This window comes from Protopterus annectens, chromosome 1.part0 (genome assembly GCF_019279795.1).
Source record: "Protopterus annectens isolate FY-2018-M chromosome 1.part0, PAN1.0, whole genome shotgun sequence".
Taxonomy (NCBI): Eukaryota; Metazoa; Chordata; order Ceratodontiformes; family Protopteridae; genus Protopterus; species Protopterus annectens.
Window position 1 is genome coordinate 696,836,442 of NC_056725.1, and position 14,660 is coordinate 696,851,101.

The following is a 14,660-nucleotide window of genomic DNA, read 5'->3' on the forward strand; positions in this document are numbered from 1 at the left end:
TCTATATCTTTGCGGTTTTGGAATCCCAGTAGGCGGATGGCTAACGGATGACATTTCTGGATAATTAAACAGAGAACCGAAATATTTAGAGGCAAAAATATACAGACGACGGATCGGATAGTGCGCTGATTAAATAAAGCACAAAACCGACAGCAAAATACATCATGGTCAAGGCCTAGGCAAGGAATACAGTATGAATGAAAATCTTTATGAGGTATTTGCTTTCCACAAGTAATGCAATTATTAACTTTTACTGACATCGGTAAGGAGCAAGAAAAAGTTTCCCCAACAAGGTACTTAGCTTTAGTTGAAGACTTCGGTTCTGAAACTCGAAAACGAAAATTTCAGAAGTCGGCCGACCGGCACTTGCGAACTGCTTCTGCTTCGGGCACCGCACGGCAAGAAAGACTGATGTAATGGTGTCGGCTTCATGTTTTATACCCCTAACAACCTGACGTCATGGAAGAAGGAACAGCAACAAACGCAGGACCCAAGACTTTGTTAATCAGGCCGACTGAGGGCAACCTGCAAGCAGATAACCCAATTGTAATGACTGCAACAGTGAAACACAAAGAACATCTGCACAATAGCGGACTTGTATCAAAACTCCAGTACCTTACGGTAACCCCTACTCTAACTCCTGAAAGAGCTATCAAAATAGAATGCTAGTCTAACGGCACAGTTCACATAAATCCTCTTTAAAGATCTATAAACTTGCTACATGCCCAGAACTGAAGAGATGCTAAAACTAACTGGAAACAGACATGTCACATGAGACTGTAATCATACTAAAGGTAACACCTACACTGCTCATCAAGCTCTTTAAGGGCTTTACTGTGCAGTACAACTTACAGTAGAGTCCATACACAGACACATTCAGCAAGAAACTTTTCTACAGTAAACTAAGACTAATGACGTACAAAACTTTAATGAACTCAGGCATGGGTTTGCCTCCTACAGTAGCTACTTAACACTTAATACTTCCACTGCTTTTGGATTTTATCTGGAAGCAGTCGCCCATTAATGGGCTCCATCTCCTCGAAGAGATCTTAGCACTTTGTCCTACCTGGTCGGTAAATATCTGTATTATGATTAAAGACAAAACATTCTTCCTTGTTCCTTCAAGTAATGCATCCACATCACTGAAACTAAGAATCAGAAACTATCTTCCTGAAGAGGTACACACACCTGTGTGCATAGATGCAATCAAATCTTACGTGTATGTATATATCACATTAATCTCATCTCTGCTGGCTTGTCAAAATCAAGTCAGGCAAACCAAAATGCTAAATACTAGACTACTGCTTCATTTGATAAACTTCAGATATTAAGGCCCATACATCATATGTTATCACAAGCATGCTGTGTGATAAATTAAATGCTTTAGCGCAACCAGGTTTGATTTTCTATAAGGTGGTCTGCTGATGCGTGTCAGTTAAGTTCATTCGGAAGATCAAATTTCAAAACTAGAGTGGAGCAGAATATAGGATCTGTAGTTACAATCTTACATTATCATCTGAAAAAGGTCAATTTATAAATATTGTGCATTTCTATTTGAAGTTCTGCTGTTTGCATCTCTAGTCTACATTTGTGATGTTCCTCATGCCACTCATTTTTCAGTCTAAGTTAAAACAGTAAAGTATACACACTCATCACCAAATGCATGTAACACAATGGTTTTACAGAATGCCAGCTACATGGTGTACAAGGATAAAGCCCCAAGCATGACCAGACATCCTAGATTCGACAAGCAGCCAAAAGACTGCAAGCAGTGGCTGAGGAAAGGGAACATGGAGGATGTAGAGCTTCTTGGTTTCTCTAGGACAGGCCTGGCAGCACACACCTAGGATGCAAACTCTAATCTTTGAATAACGCCATAGACCATGTGGAGGAGTATGCTTACAGGGGGGGGGGGCTTTTGAAGGCTTATGCCACTCATAGGTGATGCTCTTGAAAACTGCCATTTCACAGTTAACCCTTGGGCATTAGCAGGTATGAACAAGGGAAAACATTAGGACTTAGAGGAAAATAACTGATCCCCTATGCATGTTAGAACCACTCCTAGCGCTCACTGCTCAACCCAAGGGGAGAGAATGAGCCACAGAACCCTCAACTATGGGGGGAAGGGAACAGGCATCTGGAAGAAAGGCACACTGGTCAAAACTAGGAATTAAATAAAGTAAGCAAATAATTCAAAAACAAGATTACAGTAAAATGCCTATAATGGAAATCTACTTTGTTTTCATTTCCAGCTCTTCATTCTATTTCAGAAAGTGAGAATTTGCTCAGAAAATGAGGCAGATATCTGGCACACAGAAATAGACGGTACCCAAAGGTTGTATCTGCAAAAGCTTCAATGTGCAACTTGCAAAAGGAATCTCATACGATTCATATTCATACAATTCGGTGGTCAGACTGCTTTGGTATGCTGTACTGTGACGCAGCAAAGCACATACTGCCTGCTGTAAATACTACAAATCTTCAAAATGATTACACAGCAATATTTGTGTATGCAGTCAAGGGGGCATCTCAGAATCACTTGAGCATCTACTGATGGGAGCACTGATGGCAGACACTGCTGCAGGCAAATGTCTAGTAGTCAAAAGGGTACTGAAAGGTTCCACCGCAGTCAAAGTCCATTCAACACAAAATCCAAACACAAGTTAAAAACAGAACCAGCACAGCTGAACTAAAACTAATAATTTATTAAACAACTTTTTAAAAGAAAAAGAAGTCCATCAGTACAGCCGTCTTCAAAGTTTAGCCAGGCTCTGTAATTTGAGGTTATGTTGTCCTATCTTGCCTTCATTCTTACTTGGATGGGTTCACAGCTGATCCTCAGCTCTGACTCAGCCGAATACACAGCTGGAAGTCTCAGACTTGGCTCGTGGCAAGGTCCCACTGCATCCCATGATGTAGTGGTGCAACTCTCCGGATCTTGTTTGCCGCTTTACAAGGTTGGATGTGCTCTTCTTGGTCGTGGCTAAGTTTTTTCTCTTTTACATTTTACTAGCTTAAATTTTTAGGATTCATACATTAGTGTTTTGTGTGCTTAGTTAGATTTGGCGTGCAGCTTAGTTTATCTCCCTTTCTGCTGTTCTTCTGTTGTCGTTTGGCTGTTGTTTTTTTCACAGGCCTGCATTTGTATCCCATAGTTTATTACTGTAGTGGTGCCTTATTAGGATAACTGAAGTGCTGTGCATTTTTTTATCTATACTTGTAGTTCGCTAGTTTGTTACTTAGCTTGTTTAAAGAGCTAATTGCCCATTTTAGTTAGAGGGCTTGTAGCATTAAACTGTGTTCTATCTTTTGTATCTAGGTATGTTTAAGTTAAAGTCAGAGGTCCTAGATCTCATTTTGAGTCAGAGCAAGTTAGTTTCTAACAATATTTCTAATTATATTTCTTAGATGTGCAGTGTTTGTTAGGTTAGTGTGCATTTATATATCTAGCAGTGTTGTTGTTGAGTCTTTCGGCTTTTCCCGGTTAGGGGTCGCCACAGCAGAACTCTGGTCCGCTAATGATTGGTAGTTGATTTTTACGTGCCGAGTTACCAGCCCTAACACACAACCTTCAACGAAGGTATGCCCATTCACGCATGTCTCCAAGCAGAAGACGCTCTAGCTGAGAATCGAACCGGACAACGTCTTACTGTGAGGCGACAAGTACTGAGTTTATTTGCTATCTGTAATCCTTTTGGGACCTTCTTTTCTTCCAAACATGTCTAAAGGCACCAGGGAGAAAGAGCATAAGCCTTCAGGTTTTAACAAATGTCAGAAATGTACCCAGAAAATGTCAATTACAGAAGGACATGTCATTTGTGTATATTGTCTAGGAGCTATACATCTACAGGAGAATTGCACCTTCTGCCACTCCTTTAGTGCACGTGTTACAGGAGAGGAGAAACAAACTGATCGTTAAGGGGCTCTTGAAACCAACCTTTGAGGAAGCTGTGCAGAGTGCTTCTTCGTCCTCTACTTCTTCTAAGAGGGACAAACCATCTAAAAGGCCATGTCATGTCTCTTTGGCTTAGTCAGAGCCCCCAGAAAAATTGTCAAAAATTTCTAAGCCATCTACCTCCTCGGCTCCACAGGCCTCGGAACTGATGGAGGTAATCATTATTGACAAGCCTGGTTCTTTGGCCCAAAGGTCTTCGGAGCTGGTCCATTGATATTCCACTGGTCTCCCCTATCTTGAGATCTCCCATTTCTCATTTCCAAGTCCACTAGGAGACTATCTGATGATGACATGGAGCGGTCGGTGCGCAGACTCTTGAAATCACTAATGCTAGATAAATTATTCTTGGCTCGGAGCCTTCCAAGACTCTTGTGTCCACTGTTCCTCCTCCAAGCCAAGCTGGATCTTTGGCGCCAGAGTGCCTGGTACCACTTACTGTAGAATCATTGGTTCCAGGAACCCTTTGGAGATTACAGAACAGATATCTGCTCCAACACCCTCGGTGCTGTCTGGGGTGTCTGGAAGCAGAGGTTCTCGGGTCAGCCCCGGGGAGGGACACTCAGACCTGAACTTCGGTTCCAAGCCTACCCCTTGATTTGTCAGCTTGGGTGAGCCCAGCTCCTACATCAGCCTCAGAGACAGTCTCTCTGGGGCTGGAGGTGTCCTCTGTCTCTTTGGAGACAGGGAGATCCTCTGAACCAGTGGGATCTGCTTTCGAGCTGATGACTGATGTCCCCCTCTACAGCTCTACAGAGGGATACTGGCATTTGTCCCAAGGCACCGGCTACTGTCTCGGTACCACCCCAGCCTCAGGACAGCACAGATTCAGAGCCTCAGGAACCCCCATTGGGCGAGCCCCTCTCTTCCAAGACCTCCCCAGAATACCCTTCCGAGAAGCACCCCTGAAAGAGGACATGCAAGAGGAAGCATATAGACTCCTCTGATGAGTCTGTCACCTCAGACATTGACCTCGAGGAATCAAAAGGGTCACCACAGACATCCTCTGATGATCTCATTTGCAGATATCACTGGAGATTCTAAAGCAGAGAGGCAGCTGGAAAAACATCATCCCTTCTGGTGAGGAGTCTGTGTACCTGAAGGCCTTTGGATCTCAACCTTCAGCCTCCTGGGTGTCACTGCCTTTTGATAAACTAATAGATTTGGTCAATTGAAAGGCATGGGAGTCACCTGACACTATGGAACCAGTCCCTCGGAGGACAAACAAGTTTTTGTCAGCCCGTACTGGAAAAGATTTTCTCACACAAGATGTACCTGTAGATACTATGGTGGTGGTGGTAGCAGCCACCAAGAAGGAACTTTGAGACATCCTCATCCGTTCATCCTCCGAACAAAGATTCTCGAACGATGGACAGATATGGGAAGCATGTATTTTCATCAGTGACGTTTACACTCAGATTGCCGATCTACCTCATACACTTTACTAGGCTGCAAAGAAATCTCCTGAAAGAGCTAGGAGATGCTCTACAAGGTTCATTAGCTGCAGGGGTGACTGAGAAAGTCTCCTCCCAGCTATCCACCTTAAATTCTATCAACTCCTCCATGAGACTGATATCTTATGCAGCGGATGGAGCGAGTAGGGCAGTGGGTTCAGGAGTTTCCTTGAGGAGACACTCCTGGATGCGCTTGTGTAATTTTGTGGAACCCTTAAAGTCTACCTTTACTAATGCCCCTTTTGATGGTTCCTCACTTTTTGGATCCAAAGTAAAAGACACACACTCACCAGATGCAAGCAGGAAAGGAAAACTCTCTCTGCCGTTGGGAGTACATTTTTCTGTACCTTCAAGATCTTACCCTAAAGGTCAGAAGAGTGGAAAAATGTGGTTCAAAAGATCCCAGGGAGTTTTCCAAGATGCACAAGATGAATCCTTCCCCAGGAGCAGAGGTGAAGGCAACAATAGTAGACATCGCCCTAGAGGCAGAGGGGGTCTGCAAAACCAGGGTGACCGTGATTCCTTTTGCAGACATCCCTATCAGCGCTCCTGAAAGGAGGCCCACCTGCTCTATTCTGGAAGCAGTCAGGGGACATTTGTCTTTGTACCCAGAAGCCTATCAAAGTATCACAAAAGACAAGTGGGTACAAAGCATAATATCCAGAGGATATTCCATTCCCTTTTGCCACCCTGTCCCACAATTCAGAACAATCCCAGATGTTCCACCCAATCTAAGGGAGCAAGCAACTACAGAAATCCAAAAGTTGCTGGACAAGAGAGTCATCCTAGAAGTCCCTGCAGACCAAACAGGATTTGGAACTTACTCAAGATTCTTTTTGGTGCCAAAAAGAACAGGGGACTGGAGACCCATATTGGATCTCAGCAAGTTATACGAATCTGTCAAAAAGTCAAAGTTCCGAATAGGGAGACTGCAGTCAATACTTCCCTTCTTAGGGAAAAACGAATGGATGTGCTCAGTAGCTCTCCAAGATGCGTACTACCACATAAAAATGGACAGAGCATCAATGAGTCAAGCTTCCATCTGGAAGCCAGTCATCATCAGTTCCAAGCTCTGCCCTTTGGTCTCACTACAGTCCCCAGAGTGTTCACCAAATGCATGGTAGTAGTAACGGCTCACTTGAGACGTCTTGGATTCCAAGTGTTTCCGTATCTGGACGACTGGCTCCTAACTGCCACCACCAAGCATCTACTCCAACAGGCTAGGGATATGACATTGCAAATCTGTACTCAGGCATAATAGTCAATTTACAAAAATCTGTCAACCTATTACCTTCATAGGCGCAAACCTAGACACTGTTTCCATGATGGCACGTCTTCCAGCTAACAGAATTTCAGCTCTCAGCCAGCAAATACTTCACCTTCTTCCAAAGGACAAGGTAAAGGCAAAGGTAGTTCTGAAACTTCTAGGGACAATGGCTTCAACCATAACACTACTTCCTCTCGTCAGGATGCAAATAAGTATCTTTCAATGGCTCCTATTCTCCCAATGGTCGCTTCAAAAACTTCCTATGTCCCACCTAATCAGAATAACGGAGTCATACAAAAAGGACCTACGGTGGTAGATTCAGTCCAACCATGTGACTATCGGGAGACCCTTTATTCCACAACACCCTGTTGCTACAGTGACCACGGATGCTTCCCAGACAGGGTGGGGGGGCATTATCTGGGAAGGACGGTCCAAGGTATATGGCAAGACCATGAGGCCCACTTGCATATCAATGTACTAAAGATGAGCAGTGCTTCTGGTGTTGCAAGCACTCCATGACTCTCTTCCACTGCGGATGATTGCAATACAGTCAGACAATATGTCGGTGGTTTGGTACATAAACGAGGAACCAGATCATACCCACTTTGTCGCGAGGCTCTGAGAGTTTGTCAATGGGCAGTTTCTTTCCAATACTTTCTAGTAGCATGCACATCCCGGGGAAATCCAACATGATAGCCGACAAGCTCAGCAGGGCAATATCAATGCCTCATGAGCGTCTCTGAACCAGAACATAACAGAAGAGATTTTCCGGAAATGGGGTCAGCCTTGCTGCAATCTTTTTGCCACTCCCATGAATGCCAAGTGCAGCAGCTACTTTGCCCTAATTCCCCTGCTGGGGAAGACACAGAGAGATGCACTTGTATACAATTGGTCCTCGGGACTTCTTCATGCCTTTCCCCACAGTCTTTCCTCATACCCAAAGTCATCCAGAAAGCAAAATGCTTGGGAAGCAGGAGGATTATTATTGCCCCATATTGGCCTCAGCAGATTTGGTTCCCCTTCCTCTGGCCTCCTCTTCAGGAGAAACCGTGGGCTCTGGACCCAGTTCCAGACCTTCTGACACATGTCGGGAGCACTTCATCCTTCTCTCCACACCCTCAACTTGACAGCATGGCTGCTCCACTTCCCAATTTAGTCAGGCTTCAAAACTTCACTCCAGCAGTCAAACACATACCGATATCCTCTCAAAGTTTCTACTAGAAAACTATATACTAGCAAGTGGAAAAGATGCTCACTGGGCCAAAAATAGAAACACTGACCCTTTTTCTGCACCTATTCACTCCATTTTACAATTTCTGGCAGAACTCAAGCAAGGCTGAGCTGCAGCAACTATTAGAGACCAGCTGGCTGCAATTTCGAATTTCCACATTGATGACCACTCACCTAACTTAATGTCACACAGATTGTGTAAAGCATTTTTAAAAGGCACTTCCTTACGGAGTCCTCCTTTTAAGGAACCACTTTCTCCTTGAGATTTAAATTTTGTCCTCTCAACTAACATTGCCACCGTTTGAGCCTTCTTCATCTTGTGACCTCAAATTTCTTTCCTGAAGACCATTTTTCTAGTAGTCGTAACATCTGCCAGAAGTCTGAGTTGCAAGCACTGTCAGACCTCCATATCTGATCTTTCATAAGGATAGGGTATCGTTAGAACTAATCCATCCTTTATACCCAAGGTTTGCTCTCAATCCAATATCAAATCAATCCACTGAGCTCCCGATGTTTTTCCCAAACCACAGCAACAAGGCAGAGTATAAACTCCATCAATTGGACGTGCATAGACAGCTCAGATTCTATTTGCATAGAACCAAAGATTTCAGAAAATCTGATCAATTATTCAACTTCTTCTCTGAGGCAAAAAAGGGTATGCCAATGTCTAAAAGTCACCCTTTCAAATTGGCTTTCAAGTTGCATCACCTTTATCTATACCTCCAATAACAAAGTTACCATTCAGAATTAAAGGTCACTCAACCAGAGCATTAGCTACAACCTCTGCTTTTCAGGCCAGAATGTCTATGAACAGTATTTGTGTTGCAGCTACATGGGCCAATCCTCATAGGTTTATCACGCCTTACAAAGTGGATTTGGCCTCCAGGGACAGGACCTCCTTTGGTTCCACTGTGCTCAAAGGTGTACTCGAGAGCCACACGGGAAAAAGGTGCTAGGGACGCTGTCCCATCTAAGTAAGAATGAAGGCGAGACAGGACAACATAAAGTTACGTACTCACCATAACATTCCATGTTTGTTGTCCATCTTGCCATTCATTCTTATGACCCCTCCCTCCTTCCCCCGTCCAAGAACTCCTAGAGGACCTGGTGGTGATCTTTCCTCTTTACACGAGCTCCTTGACTCTGTTTCTCCTTGACATGGGGTCATACATTAGATAGATAGATTATATATATATATATATATATATATATATATATATATATACACATATATATTTGACATGGGGTCATACATTAGATAGATTTTATATATATATATATATATATATATATATATATATATACATACACACACATATATATGACATGTCATATATACATATATATATATATATATATATATATATATATATATATATATATATATATATATATATATATATATATATATATATACACACATACATATACACACACACACAATATTATATATATATATATATATATATATATATATATATATATATATACACATATATATATATATATACATATATATATATATATATATATATATACACACACATATATATATATATATATATATATATATATATATATATATATATATATATATATATATACATATACATATACATACATACATATACACACACATACATACATATATACACACACATATACATATATATATCACTCATTAGTATGTTAGCAGCAAACAAGATCTGGAGAGTTGTACCACTGCATCATGGGATACCTACCTTGCCACAAGCCAAGTTTGAGACTTCCAGCTGTGTATTCGGCTGAGTCGGAGCCAAGGATCGGCTCCAAACCTATCCAAGTAAGAATGAATGGCGAGATGGACAACAAACATGGAACATTATGGTGAGTACACAACTTCTTTTTTATCACCTTCAGCCATGAATCACTGTGCAGAACACAAAATAGAAGCAAAGAAAAACAAAGTATCCACTGCAATCAAACAAATTATTAGTTTTAGTTCAGCTGGTTGTTCTGTTTTTAACTTACATTTGGGTACTGAAAGATTTATAGATCTAAATGAAGTAGCTCAAATAGGGCTCTTTTGCATACCACATTTAATATTTCACACACAAAACTGATTTATATCCTTTAGTGTCACCTCCCACGACAGCATCGGTGCTTTGCTACATAGGTTGTGGATTTATAAAAAAGACATCTGTACAGAACTCTGGGTTGTACCACCTGAGATAGTAAGGGCAGCATATATTCTTTAACTGTACAAAACAAACTTTCATGTGCAACATTACTTCTTAATGACAAAAGGATTCCTGTGTATCCATAACTTGCTTTATAAGTACATTCAATCTGACCTAGGAAGAACAGACCAGAAATGAGGGAAAAATCCCTACTGGGTTCACCCTTTCATAGCAGTGCTGTGACCCTCACCCTTTCATAGCAGTGCTGTGACCCTCAATCCCAGACCAAGTCCCAGAACAGCACACAATACAGATGTGGTTTTCAACCTTTAAATGGTGTCAGAATCCTACCCAAGACGAGTATTCTATTCAAGGAACCAATACATTCTACCCAAAAGTGCAGCTATCACAAATCAGCTCCCTATCCCTTCAGCTCTTTAAGTGGATAAGAAAAATCACTTTACTGTAATTAGCCAATTGGCTAATTACAATTAGATCCATGCCAACCCCCAGCTCTTCCACTTAAGAGAAAAAAAAAAAAATCCATTCCTTCTCCTGCCACGCCCCCTCCCTCCCTCCTGCCAAAGCCATTCGGGTCCCATTTCTGTACCCTGTCCTGCATTTTTTACATTAACAAAATGACTTCTTTTTTAAACTGTAGCAAACAGTTGCTACAGTATATACCCTGTCTGTATGGAGCACTATGGTCCTCAGGTTTTTGTTAATAAATTCTTAAACTGTAGCAAGCAGTTGCTAAAGTTTAGACCACGCAAGGAGCGCTACAGCACTTAAGTTTGACCACAAATGCAATACCGGCTTTTAAAAATAGTATTACATTAGAGAGGGTCGGCTGATCGCACCCACTAACAAATGTCCCCTGGGCAGCTGCCCCTCTCCCCATCCTAGCTACATAACTAATTCTACCTGTTGTGACAACACCAAAATGATTGAGTATTGTACACAGAAAAGTTCTAAGGAAACTGCACAAGTGCATTTTTATTAGTAATACAAAAGCAATATTTTTATAGCAATGCACTAAGACAGTGTTTAAGTCGATTTCAATATGCCAAGCAAGTAAATCAGTTATGAAATAACTCTACCAAATCTGTATTCATAAATGCAACTCCCAACACTGCAAAAAATAAACAAAACAAATTATGAAATATGCCGTTATATCTTTCAGGAGTTTAAGTGGTGCTTCACCCCCTGCACTCCCATGCCCCAGCTACCAACATGTATTAACATGAGATGATCATTATTCCTTACATTTTAAGGAAATACTTCAAGATACCATCAGTCTCAACTGTCCCCATTTTGGAGACATGTCCCTATTTTCACACTAGATTTACCCAGTCGCCATCTTCTGAAGCCCTCCTACTCACGCATGATTTTTTAAACAGTGTAATACACAGAAAATCACATTTCATAACCAGCATACTAGTGGCACCAGTAATTTAAATATTAATAGCGAAGACCTAGATCTTACATCAGAAGCAAAAATAAATAAATGATCTTATCTGATTGTTTACCAGATTAAAGATGGCATTCTACAGAAAAGGCTGTGAGCACCCCATTAAAAGGGGGATCCCTCTAAGTGGCTGATTACAAACTAAAGAAATGTGCAGGACATCTGCTTACCATAACAATGTAATATTTGGGAAAATATAACCCATTTGTTTTAAAAAATTAACGAGTTCTTCTGATGAAGGACTTTTTGTTTTACTACTGTCCTAATAAACTAAAATTAACGTTGGACGGCACAGTGGTGCAGCGGAAGCATTGTCACATCACAGCAAGAAGTTCTATGGTTCAATTCTCAGCTGGAGTGCCTTCTCTGCGGAGTCTGCCATGTTCTCCCTGCGTTCGTGTGTGTTTCCTCCGGGTGCTCCAGTTTCCTCCTCAAAAACATGCATCTGGAGTGTTTCTCTCCAGGCCTCCATTGAAAATTGGTTATGTTCCAAGTTGGACTTTCCCAGTTAACAAGTGTTAAATAAATTTTGAATATCTGCTTGCAGACGGACAGCCATTGCGTCCACCTGTTAACCAGAGTTGAAACAGGTCACAAGCAGGGTTTCTTTTTTTTTCACCAAAGTAATGATTCAGCCTCAGTGGTGACATGGACCTTTCTCTATGCTAAAGGAGTCAGCTGAGTCTTATCCTGTGTTTTGCAAAAGGATGCTAACACCTTGTGGAACAGAATAGCAAGCTAACTATGGCATTTGACAGCATTAGCAATGGTTGTTACCAGTTGTAGCTACAGACCTTATTCCTTTTCCCTGTATGCCACCTTGTGTCTAGCAATTCAGTGCCACCATATCAACTGTTTGTAATGGTAGTTATGTAAGAAGCACAGTATATAAAGTTTCAGCTACAATGCAAGACAAATGTGGCACTGACAAATGCTTTTTTAGGGAAGTAGAGTTCCATATATACTATATTAAAATAGGCAATATTCTGAATGAACACATTTCTGCCTACTCAACTGGATATTTGCAATTCAAGTTTACCAGCATGGTGATAGTTGTGAAAGTTAATATTTACTTAATCCAGTTGAACACATACTCCTTTACTAGCTCCTGTAAGCACTATATTCATGTAATACTGCCTTGCATGTCATTAGTAACATACTGGGAAATGGGAATCTGTTTTGTTTATATTTCGATTTCCTGAACTGTTGCATTTAATCCAAGTATATTTATTTCATAAGCTGGCATCTATCAAGTACCAGCATTTCTCAGCATTACAAATTATATATCTCACTCATTTAACTCAAGTCTGTATACCAAAAGCCTAGCCCCTATCTGCATGTATGATGTTATGAACTATTTGGGACTTCATTCTGCCTAAGCAACTTCATTTCCTGTAATTCTGGTAAAAATTGCTTTGCAATACACTACAAGTGAAAAGGGTTTGTTCGGATTGGTACACTCACCTGATTTATAAACTATTAAGTAAATAAAAATACTTAAAACCTACTCAAGTCATTTCGTGTTCCCAGAATTATGATCACTGCATCTTGACCTTCAACTGCTTGCATGACATCAGCTTTATTCAGCACATCTCCGACGACAACTCTGGTGACTTTGGGTTCTGCTGGAAGTAGAGCTGGATCCCGAACCAAAACAGTTACATTGTATCCTGAAAATTACAAAATATACAGTGTGTGTAGTCACTAACAAAGAAAAAGAGTTTTCCATCATTTTTGTGTTATTACAAATGGACCCTGTCACTTAACCAGAACATTTTCTGTAAACAGAATCAAAATTATGACTTGGGCACCAGCTTTGAATATCTGGTCCTTACACTCCAATTGTACCCCATTTTTTATACTTCTTTACCATTTGTTAACCAGGTAGGTGGACTGGTCAGAAGACCTTTTTTCGATTGCAACCTAGGTGAGGAGGCAGTAATACAGAGAATTTTTACAACATAAATAAACACAAAACTCTTGAAGACGAGGCTGCACAAACCACTTGTTATTAACAATACTTCTTTACAGATGTTAGAAAAATAAATTTACATTACATAAAATTTAACCATGAAGCAAAGGAGTTAGTCTGAAAGGTGTGCTAGCCATTACCTCTTCGCATTTACAACTGTCTGCATTATATAGGTGCTCACACATGGTACTTTTACACTAAAAAGATTATTTTTAACTACTTGACCTGGGATCTTTCCATGAGTCCCCTTGCAATGGCCCTTACTATCAACTCATCCTGTAAACTGGTTTAGTGTTCTAGGACACTTCTTTATGTTACTGAAAAAATTCCTGTCTCTTGATGAAACAGATGCTCTAAGGCAGAATCTCTTCTCGTGAGGTGCAAATGGATTGCCTTTTAAGGAGATGTTCAGGTCTCTTCACAAATATTCTACATTCTTCCTTTACTGTACACACAACACCCAGAATCTTTTTTTACCTCTAAACAATCCCAAACCAACATCTCTGGATCTGTAGTGTTTGAACCTACAAATTATAAGCCTGACAAATATCTAAAAGTTAGAATCAAACCCTGTACCTTGTGTCTGTGAGGTTAAGACTCCTTCTCGTACACATCACAAGTCAGATGTCATTACCAGCTAATATAACCATGCAGCTAAGCCAACTACACCATTTTCTTAAAGCAACAACCTTTAAATACAATTTTAGCAGGCCCCAGGTTCACCATCTTATAATAATATACATACAAACCTTCATATTTTATTAATCCACTCATCACCTACTTTACTTACGTATGCAACACAATCCTTTCATAGGGATATAAAAACCTGAGACACAATCTAAAATGAAGCAGCAAAAAAAACACACACACACACACACACAATCATTGGTCTGCCACATTCAATGTGTACCATCTCCTGTTTTTTTTTTTTTTATAGTAATGGTTAAGGTTGTCGCCTCACAGCAAGAGATTCTCCGGCTCAGTTCTCAACTGGGGTGCCTTCTGTGCAGAGTCTGCATGTCCTCCCTGCGTTCCCTCTGGGGACTCCAGTTTCCTTCCACATTCCAAAAACATGCAACTGGAGTGTTTCAGCAGAGGCCCGGGGAGAAAACAAGCTCTGTCCTAGTCAGACTTTCCAGTCAACAAATGTTAAAAATA

The 14,660-nt window shown here is 41.0% G+C and overlaps 1 protein-coding gene across 3 annotated transcripts in view; it reads right to left on the bottom strand.

The window, feature by feature from the left end:
• BLVRB (biliverdin reductase B) overlaps positions 1-14,660 on the bottom strand; it is a 464,958-nt gene that overhangs the window by 158,891 nt on the left and 291,407 nt on the right. For all 3 annotated transcript variants that reach the window (XM_044062318.1, XM_044062300.1, XM_044062309.1), the window contains exon 2: positions 13,039-13,200. In XM_044062318.1, the coding sequence (XP_043918253.1) occupies positions 13,039-13,200 (162 nt within the window). The remainder of the gene's footprint in view (positions 1-13,038; positions 13,201-14,660) is intronic.